This window comes from Rana temporaria, assembly GCF_905171775.1.
Source record: "Rana temporaria chromosome 2 unlocalized genomic scaffold, aRanTem1.1 chr2j, whole genome shotgun sequence".
Lineage (NCBI taxonomy): Eukaryota > Metazoa > Chordata > Amphibia > Anura > Ranidae > Rana > Rana temporaria.
The window spans coordinates 555,708-572,674 of NW_024404414.1; the positions used below are offsets into that span (position 1 = coordinate 555,708).

Here is a 16,967-nt window from a genome sequence, read left to right on the forward strand (position 1 = left end):
TCACTGGAATCAAGTAAGCACAAGAGTGGGGGTACCCAGAATACACCAAGTTCAGTAGGGTCCAAAGCCGGGTCCCAATACGAATTCGGAACATTCAAGTAGGAAGGCACCAAATTGTGAGAATGATCAAGGTCAGGGACAAACAGAGGTTGGTAATGTGCAGGTGGCAAGGTACAGAATTGATAGGCAAAATCTTGGTCAGAAGTACAGGCCAAGGTTGGTAACAAAGATCGTCAGCAAACATAGACAGGCAAGCACAATCCAGAAGCAGGTCAGAAGAATGCCAGGTCAGCAACAGGATCAAGCAGGTTCAGAATCAGGGGTAACAGAAACTCACGCTAAAATACCATTCGGCAATGATCTCATGCAAAGGTTAGGTTTAAGTAGCCAACTAGGTACCAGTATCTGTGGTGGACATGTCTGTGTATGGACACATCAACCCCAGTCACATCACCATCTCTCCTCTGCATGCTCCCCTCTATCTCACCCTCTCCATGTACAGAACAACCCCGAACATATCACCCTTCTTCTCATACATGCTCTCTCCTTTACCTTCCCTATATACAGGACAACCTCGGGCACGTCTTCCTACCTCCCATACAGGTATGAGAGGTACCTTCTGTATGTACACATCAACTTCAATCACGTCACCCTTTCACTCATACATGTTCTTCTTTCCTCCAACTTCTCCAAGCACACAACAATTGTTCCTCCTATACACCTTCCTCTCTCCTACACCTTCTTTATGTACATGACAATACCAACAACATATCACACTTCCCCTTGTATATGTTCCTATCTTCTATAAATTCTCCATGTACACAAAAACGCTGGTCCCATCACCAAGGCCACTGTTAGAAATCATGGGGTCCAGTACAGCCTTTCTGATGGTCCCTTCCCAACGCTGCCTACACCCCACCCACCCTCTGGGGTGCATTGGAACAGTCTCACTGACTTTATCCATCTACTACTCGAAAATGAAAAAAAAAAATGGAAAAAAAGGTCCTACTCTGCTTCCACCTCTTGGGCCCCTCTGTTGACCTCGTGGGGCTGAGGGAAATGAATGTTAAGCCCTGGTAAGCAAGTATAAGTGGGGTGTGGTCTAGTAAAATCCATTTATTAATTTAGGCAGAAATGAACGATAAAGCTTCACCAGGCCCCCATGTTCAGCTGATGGGGCCGGGGCCCAGTACAACAGGACGGTTGTACTGCCTTTTCAGAAGCCCTGCCCATCACCCTTCCTCCTGGACATGGTCTTCACTCCTCCACCTTCTCTTTGTACATATCAACCCCAGATATATCACCATTACTCCAGGACATGGTCTTCTGTCCTCCACCTTCTCTTTGTACATAACTACCCCAGATACATCACCCTTCTTCCTGGACATGATCTTCTGTCCTCCACCTTCTCTTTGTACATAACAACCCCAGACATATCACCATTCCTCCAGGACATGGTCTTCTTTTCCTAGCCTTCTCTTTGTACATAACAACCCCAGACATATAACCATTCCTCTAGGACATGGTCTTCTGTCCTCCACCTTCTCTTTGTACATAACTACCCCAGATACATCACCCTTCCTCCTGGACATGGTCTTCACTCCTCCACCTTCTCTTTGTACATATCAACCCCAGACATATCACCATTCCTCCAGGACATGGTATTCTGTCCTCCACCTTCTCTTTGTACATAACTACCCCAGATACATCATCCTTCCTACTGGACATGGTCTTCTGTCCTCCACCTTCTCTTTGTACATAACAACCCCAGATACATCATCCTACCTCCTGTACATGATCTTACATAGTTACGTAGTAGGTGAGGTTGAAAAAAGACACAAGTCCATCAAGTCCAACCTATGTGTGTGATTATATGTCAGTATTACATTGTATATCCCTGTATGTTGTGGTCGTTCAGGTGATTATCTAATAGTTTTTTTAAACGATCAATGCCCCTCCCCCGCTGAGACCACCACCTGTGGAAGGAAATTCCACATCCTTGCCGCTCTTACAGTAAAGAACCCTCTACGTAGTTTAAGGTTAAACCTCTTTTCTTCTAATTTCAATGAGTGGCCACGTGTCTTTTTAAACTCCCTTATGCAAAAAAGTTTTCTCCCTATTGTGGGGTCACCAGTACGGTATTTGTAAAGTAAAATCATATCCCCTCTCATCGTCTCTTCTCCAGAGTGAATAAGTTCAGTGCTCACAACCTTTCCTAATAACTAATATCCTCCAGACCAGAGGTGGGCAAACTACGGCCCGCGGGCCGTATACGGCCCGGCGGACCTTTTAATCCGGCCCCCGGGCGGATCGCTAGAAATCTGAATTTGAAGTCTGAATTTGCAGCCGAAAGAATTGCGGGTGTTAGCCGCACCTCTTTCCCGCCCCCCCGCTGGTGCAGCCGAAGAAGCCATTGGAGCTGGCCACGCTTCCTTTCCCGCCCCCCGCTGACGGCATTCCCAGACGCCCGTCACCACGTGGAGTGAGTGTCCCCGAATTAAAAAAAGTCCCCCAATTCCCGCCAAGTAATGACCCGGTCCCGACTCCTCACCTCACACTGTGCACACTGCACAGGCTGCTGTAGGAGACCCGAGACGGCCGAGGACTGCAGGCAGCAAAACACTGACAGGACAAAGATCTCATCATCATCATCATCAGGTACTTGCTTGTGGGGATGCTGTCAGCAATTGATGGCACACTGGCACCAATTGATGGCACACTGGTGGCACACTGGCAGCAATTGATGGCACACTGGCAGCAATTAATGGCACACTGGCAGCAATTGATGGCACACTGGCAGCAATTGATGGCACACTGGCAGCAATTGATGGCACACTGGTGGCACACTGGCAGCAATTGGTGGCACACTGGCAGCAATTGATGGCACACTGGCAGCAATTGATGGCACACTGGCAGCAGCAATTGATGGCACACTGGCAGCAATTGATGGCACACTGGCGGCACACTGGCAGCAATTGATGGCACACTGGCAGCAATTGATGGCACACTGGCAGCAATTGATGGCACACTGGCAGCAATTGATGGCACACTGGCAGCAATTGATGGCACACTGGTGGCACACTGGCAGCAATTGATGGCACACTGGCAGCAATTGATGGCACACTGGCAGCAATTGATGGCACACTGGTGGCACACTGGCAGCAATTGATGGCACAATGGCAGCAATTGATGGCACAATGGCAGCAATTGATGGCACACTGGCAGCAATTGATGGCACACTGGTGGCACACTGGCAGCAATTGATGGCACACTGGTGGCACACTGACAGCAATTGATGGCACACTGGTGGCACACTGACAGCAATTGATGGCACACTGGCAGCAATTGATGGCACACTGGCAGCAATTGATGGCACACTGGTTTATGTATGTCTTAGTGATTGATTAACATCACAACTTCATTGATTTGAAATTGATACCCTTATTTTTTGTATGATTTTTGCTTTTGCTCATCACTGCCACACACATGCAGCCATGCATTGCACGTGTGTGGCAGTAATGAGCAAAACTAAAAATCATACAAAAAAAAAGCTATCAATGAAGTTGTGATGTGAATCAATCACTTAGACAATAAGACATACATAAACCATAATTTATGACACGGCATACATTGTCGTTTGGCAGGACTTTATGGGGACAATGTCTGCAGTCTCTGATCCTCTCTAGTATCATGTCTGCAGTCTCTGATCCTCTCTGGTATTATGTGCGCAGTCTCTGATTCTCTCTGGTATCATGTCTGCAGTCTCTGATCCTCTCTGGAAATTACCACTAATATGAGTCACAAATAGTGAAAAATGTTCATTGTTTTGGGAAATTTTGTTTAATAATTTAAAAAAAAATTCTTGTAAGTCAACCTCACTTTTTCATTGTTTAACTATAACAAGTACTCGTACCAGTTGTCCAACAATGATATTTACTGCTTTTTATAAAGAAATACAATTGATTTTATGCATTTTATGTATTGAGTTTAGCCTTTTGGCCCGGCCCTCCAAAATATTTTTAGTTTCTCATGTGGCCCCATCGAAAAAATAATTGCCCACCCCTGCTCCAGACCCTTTATTAGCTTTGTTGCCCTTCTCTGTACTCGCTCCATTTCCAGTACATCCTTCCTTAGTTTAGTATCGTCCGCAAATACAGAGATTGAGCTGTTTACCCCATCCTCCAGGTCATTTATGAACAATATAAATAGGATTGGTCCCAGCAGTGAACCCTGGGGGACCCCACTACCCACTCCTGAGCATTTCGAGTACTTCCCATTTATCACCACCCTCTGAACTCGCCCCTGTAGCCAGATTTCAATCCATGTACTCACCCTATGGTCCATGTACTCACCCTATGGTCCATGTACTCACCCCATGGTCCATGTACTCACCCTATGGTCCATGCCAACGTAGCTTATTTTGTACAGTAAACGTTTATGGGGAACTGTGTCAAATGCTTTTGCAAAATCCAGATACACCACGTCTACGGGCCTTCCTTTATCCAGATGGCAACTCACCTCATAGAAGGGTAGTAGATTGGTTTGGCAATAACTATTCTTCATAAATCTATGCTGATTACTGTTAATGATACCGTTCTCATTACTAAAATCTTGTATATAGTCCCTTATCATCCCCTCCAAGAGCTTACATACTATTGATGTTAGGCTAACTGGTCTGTAATTCCCAGGGATGTATTTCTGGGCCCTTTTTAAATATTGGTGCTACATTGGCTTTTCTCCAATCAGCTGGTACCATTCCAGTCAGTAGACTGTCAGTAAAAATGAGGAACAATGGTCTTGCAATTACTTGACTGAGTTCCCTTAGTACTCACAGGTGCAAGCCACGCGGTCTCGGTGATCTTATCACACTTCCTCCTTGTATATCTTCCTCTCTTCTATAAATTCTACATGTACACAAAAAACACTGGTCCCATCACTCTTCCTCCTGGACATGACCTTCTCTCCTCCGCCTTCTCTTTGTACACAACAACCCCGGTCACTTCATCCTTCCTCCTGGACATGACCTTCTCTCCTCCGCCTTCTCTTTGTACACAACAACCCCGGTCACTTCATCCTTCCTCCTGGACATGACCTTCTCTCCTCCGACCTTCTCTTTATACACAACAACCCCGGTCACTTCATCCTTCCTCCTGGACATGACCTTCTCTCCTCCTCCTTCTCTTTATAAACAACAACCCCGGTCACTTCATCCTTCCTCCTGGACATGACCTTCTCTTTATACACAACAACCCCGGTCACTTCATCCTTCCTCCTGGACATGACCTTCTCTCCTCCTTCTCTTTATACACAACAACCCCCAGTCACATCATCCTTCCTCCTGGACATGACCTTCTCTCCACCGCCTTCTCTTTATACACAACAACCCCAAGCACTTCATCCTTCCTCCTGGACATGACCTTCTCTCCTCCGCCTTCTCTTTATACACAACAACCCCGGTCACTTCATCCTTCCTCTTGGACATGACCTTCTCTCCCCCGCCTTCTCTTTATACACAACAACCCCGGTCACTTCATCCTTCCTCCTGGACATGACCTTCTCTCCTCCGCCTTCTCTTTATACACAACAACCCTGGTCACATCATCCTTCCTCCTGGACATGACCTTCTCTCCTCCACCTTCTCTTTGTACACAACAACCCCGGTCACTTCATCCTTCCTCCTGGACATGACCTTCTCTCCTCCGCCTTCTCTTTGTACACAACAACCCCGGTCACTTCATCCTTCCTCCTGGACATGACCTTCTGTCCTCCGCCTTCTCTGTATACACAGCAACCCCGGTCACATCATCCTTCCTCCTGGACATGACCTTCTCTCCTCCACCTTCTCTTTGTACACAACAACCCCGGTCACTTCAACCTTCCTCCTGGACATGACCTTCTCTCCTCCGCCTTCTGTTTGTACACAACAACCCCAGTCACTTCATCCTTCCTCCTGGACATGACCTTCTCTCCTCCACCTTCTCTTTATACACAACAACCCCGGTCACTTCATCCTTCCTCCTGGACATGACCTTCTCTCTTACTTCTCTTTGTACACAACAACCCCGGTCACATCATCCTTCCTCCTGGACATGACCTTCTCTCCTCCGCCTTCTCTTTGTACACAACAACCCCGGTCACTTCATCCTTCCTCCTGGACATGACCTTCTGTCCTCCGCCTTCTCTTTATACACAACAACCCCCAGTCACATCATCCTTCCTCCTGGACATGACCTTCTCTCCTCCACCTTCTCTTTATACACAACAACCCCGGTCACTTCATCCTTCCTCCTGGACATGACCTTCTGTCCTCCGCCTTCTCTTTATACACAACAACCCCCAGTCACATCATCCTTCCTCCTGGACATGACCTTCTCTCCTCCGCCTTCTCTTTATACACAACAACCCCGGTCACTTCATCCTTCCTCCTGGACATGACCTTCTGTCCTCCGCCTTCTCTTTATACACAACAACCCCGGTCACTTCATCCTTCCTCCTGGACATGACCTTCTCTCCTCCGCCTTCTCTTTATACACAACAACCCCGGTCACATCATCCTTCCTCCTGGACATGACCTTCTCTCCTCCACCTTCTCTTTGTACACAACAACCCCGGTCACTTCATCCTTCCTCCTGGACATGACCTTATCTCCTCCGCCTTCTCTTTGTACACAACAACCCCGGTCACTTCATCCTTTCTCCTGGACATGACCTTCTCTCCTCCGCCTTCTCTTTGTACACAACAACCCCGGTCACTTCATCCTTCCTCCTGGACATGACCTTATCTCCCCCGCCTTCTCTTTGTACATAACAACCCCGGTCACATCATCCTTCCTCCTGGACATGACCTTCTCTCTATACACAACAACCCCGGTCACATCATCCTTCCTCCTGGACATGACCTTCTCTCCTCCGCCTTCTCTTTATACACAACAACCCCGGTCACTTCATCCTTCCTCCTGGACATGACCTTCTCTCCTCCGCCTTCTCTTTATACACAACAACCCCAAGCACTTCATCCTTCCTCCTGGACATGACCTTCTCTCCTCCTCCTTCTCTTTATACACAACAACCCCGGTCACTTCATCCTTCCTCCTGGACATGACCTTCTCTCCTCCGCCTTCTCTTTGTACACAACAACCCCGGTCACTTCATCCTTCCTCCTGGACATGACCTTCTCTCCTCCTTCTCTTTATACACAACAACCCCGGTCACTTCATCCTTCCTCCTGGACATGACCTTCTCTCCTCCGCCTTCTCTTTATACACAACAACCCCAAGCACTTCATCCTTCCTCCTGGACATGACCTTCTCTCCTCTGCCTTCTCTTTATACACAACAACCCCAGTCACATCATCCTTCCTCCTGGACATGACCTTCTCTCCTCCTTCTCTCTATACACAACAACCCCGGTCACATCATCCTTCCTCCTGGACATGACCTTCTCTCCTCCTTCTCTTTATACACAACAACCCCGGTCACATCATCCTTCCTCCTGGACATGACCTTCTCTCCTCCGCCTTCTCTTTATACACAGCAACCCCGGTCACATCATCCTTCCTCCTGGACATGACCTTCTCTCCTCCGCCTTCTCTTTATACACAACAACCCCGGTCACATCATCCTTCCTCCTGGACATGACCTTCTCTCCTCTGCCTTCTCTTTATACACAACAACCCCGGTCACTTCATCCTTCCTCCTGGACATGACCTTCTCTCCTCCGCCTTCTCTTTATACACAACAACCCCAGTCACATCATCCTTCCTCCTGGACATGACCTTCTCTCCTCCTTCTCTTTATACACAACAACCCCGGTCACTTCATCCTTCCTCCTGGACATGACCTTCTCTCCTCCTTCTCTTTATACACAACAACCCCGGTCACTTCATCCTTCCTCCTGGACATGACCTTCTCTCTCTTCCGCCTTCTCTTTATACACAACAACCCCGGTCACTTCATCCTTCCTCCTGGACATGACCTTCTCTCTCTTCCGCCTTCTCTTTATACACAACAACCCCGGTCACATCATCCTTCCTCCTGGACATGACCTTCTCTCCTCCTTCTCTTTATACACAACAACCCCGGTCACTTCATCCTTCCTCCTGGACATGACCTTCTCTCCTCCTTCTCTTTATACACAACAACCCCGGTCACTTCATCCTTCCTCCTGGACATGACATTCTTTTTCTTCCGCCTTCTCTTTATACACAACAACCCCGGTCACGTCATCCTTCCTCCTGGACACGACCTTCTCTCCTCCGCCTTCTCTTTATACACAACAACCCCGGTCACTTCATCCTTCCTCCTGGACATGACCTTCTCTCCTCCTTCTCTTTATACACAACAACCCCGGTCACTTCATCCTTCCTCCTGGACATGACCTTCTCTCCTCCGCCTTCTCTTTATACACAACGACCCCGGTCACTTCATCCTTCCTCCTGGACATGACCTTCTCTCCTCCTTCTCTTTATACACAACAACCCCGGTCACTTCATCCTTCCTCCTGGACATGACCTTCTCTCCTCCGCCTTCTCTTTATACACAACAACCCCGGTCACATCATCCTTCCTCCTGGACATGACCTTCTCTTTATACACAACAACCCCGGTCACTTCATCCTTCCTCCTGGACATGACCTTCTCTCCTCCGCCTTCTCTTTATACACAACAACCCCGGTCACTTCATCCTTCCTCCTGGACATGACCTTCTCTCCTCCGCCTTCTCTTTATACACAACAACCCCCGTCACTTCATCCTTCCTCCTGGACATGACCTTCTCTCCTCCGCCTTCTCTTTATACACAACAACCCCGGTCACTTCATCCTTCCTCCTGGACATGACCTTCTCTCCTCCGCCTTCTCTACTTACGTAATATCTCTGGACATGTCAACCTTCCACCCCTCCACTTTTCTCTTCTCCGGGCAGTCTCTGCTCTCCGCACTACCTCTAGCTGTTAATTATTTGCTCTTGCTGTGCATTTACAGGTCCTTCATTCAGCAGAAGCCATGGCCCCCCGGAAACCAAAAAAACAAGTAAGTTATATCTTTCTTCATTGTGAACAAAAGGAATAATATTGCCCATCACCAGGGAACACCTTGGGTAGGAGTCCTCCATCCACACAGAGGACTCCCACAAACACTTCTATGGGTGACAACTGTAAACCATGCCTCATAATGGATGTTTGCGCGGCCAGTTATAGGCTTCAACGGAACACGTGACTACGTGATAACCCAGAAAGACAACAGCCTACAACATGAAATTCCTGAATATGAACGTTGATAGGACTGCCAGGTACTATTTTCATGATAAACCTTTAGACCTCATTCACACCAGGTGCGTTGACCTGTACTGATCTCAGTTGATCAACACATGCTCAACACAAGGCCAAAGAAAAATAATTTCTGTCTATGCGTCCTGGTCATACCAGTGAATGTGTTGGGGGCATTGTGGAAGACAAGTGTCATCACACATCAATGGAGCAATCAGATCCCTATAAGTCCCCCCACAAATCCCCAAGTCCCTTTTGGGGGACAGGATGTGGGGAAAATGCCCTTGTCCTTCAACTGGGAAAAAACATACCTTGCAAGGGGGGGGGTTGTCTTTTTTCCCTTGCCAGGTCACCCCTCAATGTTGAAAGCCCCCCTCCCTGTACCTGGCAACATGCCTTTCAACATTGGCGGCAGTGGCGGCCGGTCCATAATGGGCACAGGGGTGCCACCCCTTAGTTTGGATGCAGGGCTTGAAATTTTCTATATGATTTATCATTTTTTTTTTTTTATTGTTTGGCATTTGCAGAGTCTCACACAGAAGGCCCCTCATCCAGAATCACCACACACTCAACCAAAGTAAAACAATCTGGAATGTCAGGTAAGTTATACGGCCTTACATTACAGACAAAACAAATAGTTCCGCCCCCGAGGAGCACAAGGAGGCACATCCCTCCATCTATGGTATGTTATGAGGAAGGCTTCAGCCGAAACGTGCTAAAATTCTGCGAATCAACAATTTTGTAACCTATAAAGAATGGATACAAAGAAGCCTCCGAGTTGCTGGCTAATATCTTTAAAGCGGGGTTCCGGGGCATAATTTTTTTTTTTTCCAAGCTAAAATTAATCACATTAAATAGTCTCTAAAACATATTAATAGCTCCCCAATCATTCCAGAAATCATTGCAAACACTTGCCTTATATCCTCCAGCTCATGTTGTGGGCGTATCCATCATATGTGTGGGCGTATCCATTATGTGTGTGGGCGTATCCATCATATGTGTGGGCATGTGAAGCAAGTGGCGGCTGGTGCTCAAAATATTTGGGGGGCACAAACAAACGAAAAAAAAATCATCAATTGCAGCCTCACTGTGCCCATCAAACGCATCCACTGTGCCCATCAATAGCCACCACTGTGCCCATAAATTGCCACCACTGTGCCCCATCAAACGCAGCCACTGTGCCCATCAATTGTAGCCACTGTGCCCATCAATTGTCGCCACTGTGCCACGCCATCAATTGTCGCCACTGTGCCATGCCATCAATTGTCGCCACTGTGCCATCAAACGCATCCACTGTGCCCATCAATTGCCACCACTGTGCCCATAAATTGCCACCACTGTGCCCCATCAAACGCAGCCACTGTGCCCATAAATTGTAGCCACTGTGCCCATCAATTGTCGCCACTGTGCCACGCCATCAATTGTCGCCACTGTGCCATGCCATCAATTGTCGCCACTGTGCCATCAAACGCAGCCACTATGCCATCAATTGTCACCACTGTGCCCATCAATTTTTGCCACTTTGCCATCAATTGTTGCCACTGTGCCATTAAACGCAGCCAATGCGCCATGCCATCAAACTCAGCCACTATGCCATGCCATCAAACTCAGCCACTGTGCCACCAATTGTCACCACTGTGCTCATCAATTGTCACCAATTCCACAGCCAACCTTTATTCAGATGGCTGGCGCTCACCAAGGGGCCGGCCATCTGAATAGTGGGCGGCAGCGGCGACATTACATAGATCCATGCAATGCACGAATCTCTATGCATTGTACACTAAGTTGAGTGACAGCGCAGGGGAGAGAGGGGGCGGCACTCCTGCGACCACTATGAACGCACCGCCGCTGTGTGAAGCCCTGTTCCTTTTTCTTCCTGGTTTTCAGGGAGAGGTGCATGCTGGGCGATTTTTAGGCACAGTAAAGCCCAGAGACTCCTGGGAAATGAGTGTCGTCATTTCCCAGGAGGCAATGGGGTCTTTGGACAGGAAGTTGAACCACCTAGGACCAGGAACTGGGCAGATTACGAAATCTGCCTAGTAACAGCCAGATAGAAGTAATTGAGCACCGGCTTTCTGTTCTCATATCTCTTAATACAGCAATTGGGCTTGAGTGAGTTTCACCTTCACCCCTCCCTCTTCTCACACTCAGGTGGATTTACAATGCCTTGAAAAAGTATTCATACCCCTTGACATTTTCCAATTTTTTTATGTTATAACCAAAAACAAGAATGTATTTTATTGGGATTTTATGTGATAGACCAACACAAAGTGTCACATAATTGTGAAGTGGAAGAAAAATTATAAATTATACAAATAAATATATGAAAAGTGTGTGTGTGTGTGTGGGGGGGGGGGCATTTGTATGGCGCCCCCTTTACTCTGATAACTAAAATCTAGTGGAACCAGTTGCCTTCAGAAGTCACCTAATTAGTAAATAGAGTCCACCTGTGTGCCATTTAATCTCAGTATAAATACAGCTGTTCTGTGAAGCCCTCAGAGGTTTGTTAGAGAACCTCATACCTCCCAACTGTCCCTGATATGGAGGGACTGTCCCTGATTTGGAGCAATGTCCCTCTGTCCCTCATTCTCCTCATTTGTCCCTCTTTTTCTTCTGATCTATACAGATGTATATAAAATGCACTTTTTATCTATCAAAAAGTGTTTCCCGGAGCTAAACCTTTCATCTGATTTCTAAATTGCTGCATTTGTAAATTCCAAAAGCCAATATAAAGGAATAGTAGTGGTAAAAAAAGCACTTTTTGTACAATTCTCCTTTAAGGGGGCGTGGCAAGGGGTGTGTCCTATGCTTGCATACTTTTGCTGATAGGTATCCCTCATTCCCATCTCAGAAAGTTGGGAGGTATAGAACCTTAGTGAGCAAACAGCATCATTAAGGCCGAGGAACACACCAGACAGGTCAGGGATAAAGTTGTGGAGAAGTATAAAGCAGGGTTAGGTTATAAAAAAAATCTCCCAAGCTTTGAAGATCTCACGGAGCTTCTGTTCAATCCATCATCGGAAAATGGAAAGAGTATGGCACAACTGCAAACCTACCAAGACACGGCCGTCCACCTAAACTGACCGGGCCGGGCAAGGAGAGCATTCATCAGAGAAGCAGCCAAGAGGCCCATGGTAACTCTGGAGAAGCTGCAGAGATCCACAGCTCAGGGGGGAGAATCTGTCCACAGGACAACTATTAGTGGTCTCTCCACACATCTGCCCTTTATGGAAGAGTGACAAGAAGAAAGACATTGGAGAGAGAAAGACAGAAGAAGTCCTGTCTGCAGTTTGTGAGAAGTCATGTGGGGGAGGGGACACAGCAAACATGTGGGGGAGGGGACACAGCAAACATGTGGGGGAGGGGACACAGCAAACATGTGGGGGAGGGGACACAGCAAACATGTGGAAGAAGGTGCTCTGGTCACATGACACCAAAATTCAACTTTTTGGACATTGTCCTGTATTTGTCTCCATCCATCTTCCCATCAACTCTGACCAGCTTCCCTGTCCCAGCTGAAGAAAAGCATCCCCACCACATGATGCTGCCACCGCCATGTTTCACGGTGGTGATGGTGTGTTCAGGGTGATGTGCAGTGTTAGTTTTCCCCACACACATAGCATTTTGCTTTTGGAGCAAGGTCCATAAAGACATGGATGAGCAAGTTTGGGGTGGAGGAACTTGACTGGCCTGCACAGAGTCCTGACCTCAACCCCATAGAACACCTTTGGGATGAATTAGAGCAGAGATTGTGAGCCAGGCCTTCTCTTTCAACATCAGTGCCTGACCTCACAAATGCTCTTCTGGAAGAATTATCAAACATTCCCATAGACACCCTCCTAAACCTTGTGGCCGGCCTTCCCAGAAGAGTAGAAGGTGTTATAGCTGCAAAGGGCGGAGCCAACTCAATTTTGAACCCTACAGACTAAGACTGGGATGCCAATAAAGTTCATGTGCTAGATTCAGAAAGAAGATACGACGGCGTATCTCCTGATACGCCGTCGTATCTCTGAGTCTGGCCGGTCGTAACTATGCGGCTGATTCATAGAATCAGGTTACGCATAGATCTCCCTAAGATCCGACAGGTGTAAGTGACTTACACCTTCGGATCTTAGGCTGCAATCTCACGCTGGCCGCTAGGTGGCGCTTCCGTTTGTTTATGCAAGGAATATGCAAATGAGGAGTTCCGCCGATTCAGAAACGAACGACCGCCCGGCGCTTTTTTTTTACGTTGTTTGCTTTCGGCTTTTTCCGGCGTATAGTTACCCCTGCTATATGAGGCGTATCCTATGTTAAGTATGGCCGTCGTTCCCGCGCCGAGTTTTGAATTTTTTACGTTGTTTGCGTAAGTCGTTCGCGAATACGGCTGGATGTAATTTACGTTCACGACGAAAGCATGACGAGTTGCCGACGTCATTCGGAGCATGCGCACTGGCATTCAGTCGCGGCCGGCGCATGCGCAGTTCGTTCGGCGCGGGGACGCGCCTGATTTAAACGTTACACGCCCCCTACCTGCGGAATTTGAATTCCGCTGGGGGATTTACGATACGCCTCCGCAAGTTTACGGGCAAGTGCTTTCTGAATAAAGCACTTGCCTCAAAAACTTGCGGCGGCGTATTGTAAATGAGATCCGCTCACCTATCTGAATCTAGCCCCATGTGTGTGTAAAGGCAGGCGTCCCAATACTTTTGGTTATATAGTGTATATACAGTATATGTATATAATTTGTATTTTTTTAGTGTAATCTCTTTATTATGTAAGACCAAGGACAGATGACAGGTCCTCTTCATTTAATAGACATTGGGGGGTAGATTCAGATAGGTGAGTGGATCTTTAGATCCGCGTAATCTATCTTATTTACGATCCGCCAGCGCAAGTTTTTGAGGCAAGTGCTATATTCAGAAAGCACTTGCCTCTAAAGTTGCGCCGGCGGATCGTAAATCCCCCGGCGGAATTTAAATTCCGCGGCTAGGGGGAGTTTACTATTTGAATCAGGCGCGTCCCCGCGCCGATCGTACTGCGCATGCGCCGCCGGCTAAATTTCCCAGCGTGCATTGCTCCAAATGACGTCGCTAGGACGTCATTGGTTTCGACGTGTACGTAAATTACGTCCATCCGTATTCGCGATCGACTTACGCAAACAACGTAAAAAATTCAAAACTCGGCGCGGGAAAGACGGCCATACTTAACATAGGATACGCCGCATATAGCAGGGGTAACTATACGCCGGAAAAAGCCGAACGCAAACGACGTAAAAAAAAAGCGACGGGCGGGCGTTCTTTCTGAATCGGCAGAACTGCTCATTTGCATATTCCTCGCGTACAAAAAACGAAACGCCACCTAGCGGCCAGCCTGGAATTGCAGCCTAAAATCCGACGGTGTAAGTCACTTACACCTGTCGGATCTTAGGGAGATCTATGCGGAACTGATTCTATGAATCAGGCGCATACATACGACGGACGGAACTCAGAGATACGACGGCGTATCAGGAGATATTTGCGGCGTAATTTGGAGCATGCGCACTGGGATACTTTCACGGATGGCGCATGCGCCGTTCGTTAGAAGTGTCAAATATGTGGGGTCACGGGTAATTAGCATACAACACGCCCCTTACCAGCCTATTTTGAATTAGGCGGGCTTACGCCGGCCCATATACGCTACGCCGCCGTAACTTCGGGCGCAAATTCTTTCTGAATACGGGACTTGCCTGTCAAAGTTACGGCGGCGTAGCGTATATGAGATACGCTACGCCCGCCTAAAGATAGGCATTTCTCTGTGAATCTAGCCCATAGTCTCCTTTGCCCCCCCCACCGCTTACCCGGATACACTAGCTGAGGAATGACAGCTCTGAACCTGTAAATGACGTAACATGCGTTGCTTCCGGGTTCATTTTTAGCAGTGGGATTGAAGGGAGACACGACTAAGCCCCATTGGGTATGAAATGCGTCAACTGGTCTTGTCTCTCTGATGGTATCTTGATTTTTTTTTTGTATCACAATTAAATGGTTGTCTTTTTTCTTTCTCTGATGTGCGATCCATACAAGTTTATTTTCTTACCGTGGTCCTACGTTTCCGTCATCCCACTCTCTTCCTCTATGGTCCCCCCTCTTTCTCTATGGTCCCCCCCACTCTCTTCCTCTATGGCCCCCCCACTCTCTTCCTCTATGGTCCCCCCTCTTCCTCTATGGTCCCCCCCACTCTCTTCCTCTATGCCCCCCCACTCTCTTCCTCTATGGTCCCCCCCACTCTCTTCCTCTATGGTCCCCCCCACTCTCTTCCTCTATGGCCCCCCCACTCTCTTCCTCTATGGTCCCCCCACTCTCTTCCTCTATGGTCTCCCACTCTCTTCCTCTATAGTCGTCCCACTCTCTTCCTCTATAGTCGTCCCACTCTCTTCCTCTATGGTCCCCCCACTCTCTTCCTCTATGGTCGTCCCATCATCTTCCTCTATGGTCGTCCCATCATCTTCCTCTATTGTCCCCCCACTTTCTTCCTCTATGGTCGTCCCACTCTCTTCCTCTATGGTTCCCCCACTCTCTTCATCTATGGCCCCCCACTCTCTTCCTCTATGGTCGTCCCATCATCTTCCTCTATGGTCGTCCCATCATCTTCCTCTATGGTCGTCCCATCATCTTCCTCTATGGTCCCCCCACTCTCTTCCTCTATGGTCATCACATCTTCTTCTTCTATTGTCATCCCACACTCTTTCTTTATGGTCATCCCACTCTCTTCCTCTGTGGTCCCTCCACTCTCTTCATCTATGGTCCCCCCACTCTCTTCCTCTATGGTCATCACATCTTCTTCTTCTATTGTCATCCCACACTCTTTCTTTATGGTCATCCCACTCTCTTCCTCTGTGGTCACCTCACTCTCTTCTTCTATGGTCATCTCACTCTCTTCCCTTTTGGTCATCCCACAGTCTTCCTCTATGGTCATCCCACAGTCTTCCTCTATGGTCATCCTGCTCTCTTCCTCTATAGTCATCTCGCTCTCTTCCTCTATGGTCATCCCACGCTCTTCCTCTATGGTTATCCCGCTCTCTTCCTCTATACTCATCCCACTCTCTTCCTCTATGGTTATCACGCTCTCTTCTTCTATGGTCACCCCACTCTCTTCCTCTATGGTCATCCCGCTCTCTTCCTCTATAGTCATCCCACTCTCTACCGCTATGGTCATCCCTCTCTCTTCCTCTATGGTCATCCCGCTCTCTTCCTCTATAGTCATCCCACTCTCTTCCTCTATAGTCATCCCGCTCTCTTCCTCTATGGTTATCCCGCTCTCTTCCTCTATGGTCATCCCACTCTCTTCCTCTATGGTCATCCCACTCTCTTTCTCTATGGTCATCCCACGCTCTTCCTCTATAGTCATCTCGCTCTCTTCCTCTATGGTCATCCCACTCTCTTCCTCTATGGTTATCCCACTCTCTTCATCTATACTCATCCCACTCTCTTCCTCTGTGGTCATTCCGCTCCCTTCCTCTATGGTCATCCCGCTCTCTTCCTCTATGGTCATCCCGCTCTCTTCCTCTATGGTCATCCCGCTCTCTTCCTCTATACTCATCCCGCTCTCTTCCTCTATGGTTATCACGCTCTCTTCCTCTATGGTCATCCCGCTCTCTTCCTCTATAGTCATCTCGCTCTCTTCCTCTATGGTCATCCCACTCTCTTCCTCTATGGTTATCCTACTCTCTTCATCTATACTCATC

General features: G+C 47.9%; 1 protein-coding gene across 4 annotated transcripts in view; it reads left to right on the plus strand.

The window, feature by feature from the left end:
• The window catches only part of LOC120921614, a 55,380-nt gene that overhangs the window by 15,984 nt on the left and 22,429 nt on the right, over positions 1 to 16,967 (plus strand). For all 4 annotated transcript variants that reach the window (XM_040334120.1, XM_040334123.1, XM_040334122.1 and 1 more), the window contains exons 4-5: positions 8,979 to 9,026; positions 9,790 to 9,861. In XM_040334120.1, coding sequence (XP_040190054.1) covers positions 8,979 to 9,026; positions 9,790 to 9,861 — 120 coding nt within the window. The remainder of the gene's footprint in view (positions 1 to 8,978; positions 9,027 to 9,789; positions 9,862 to 16,967) is intronic.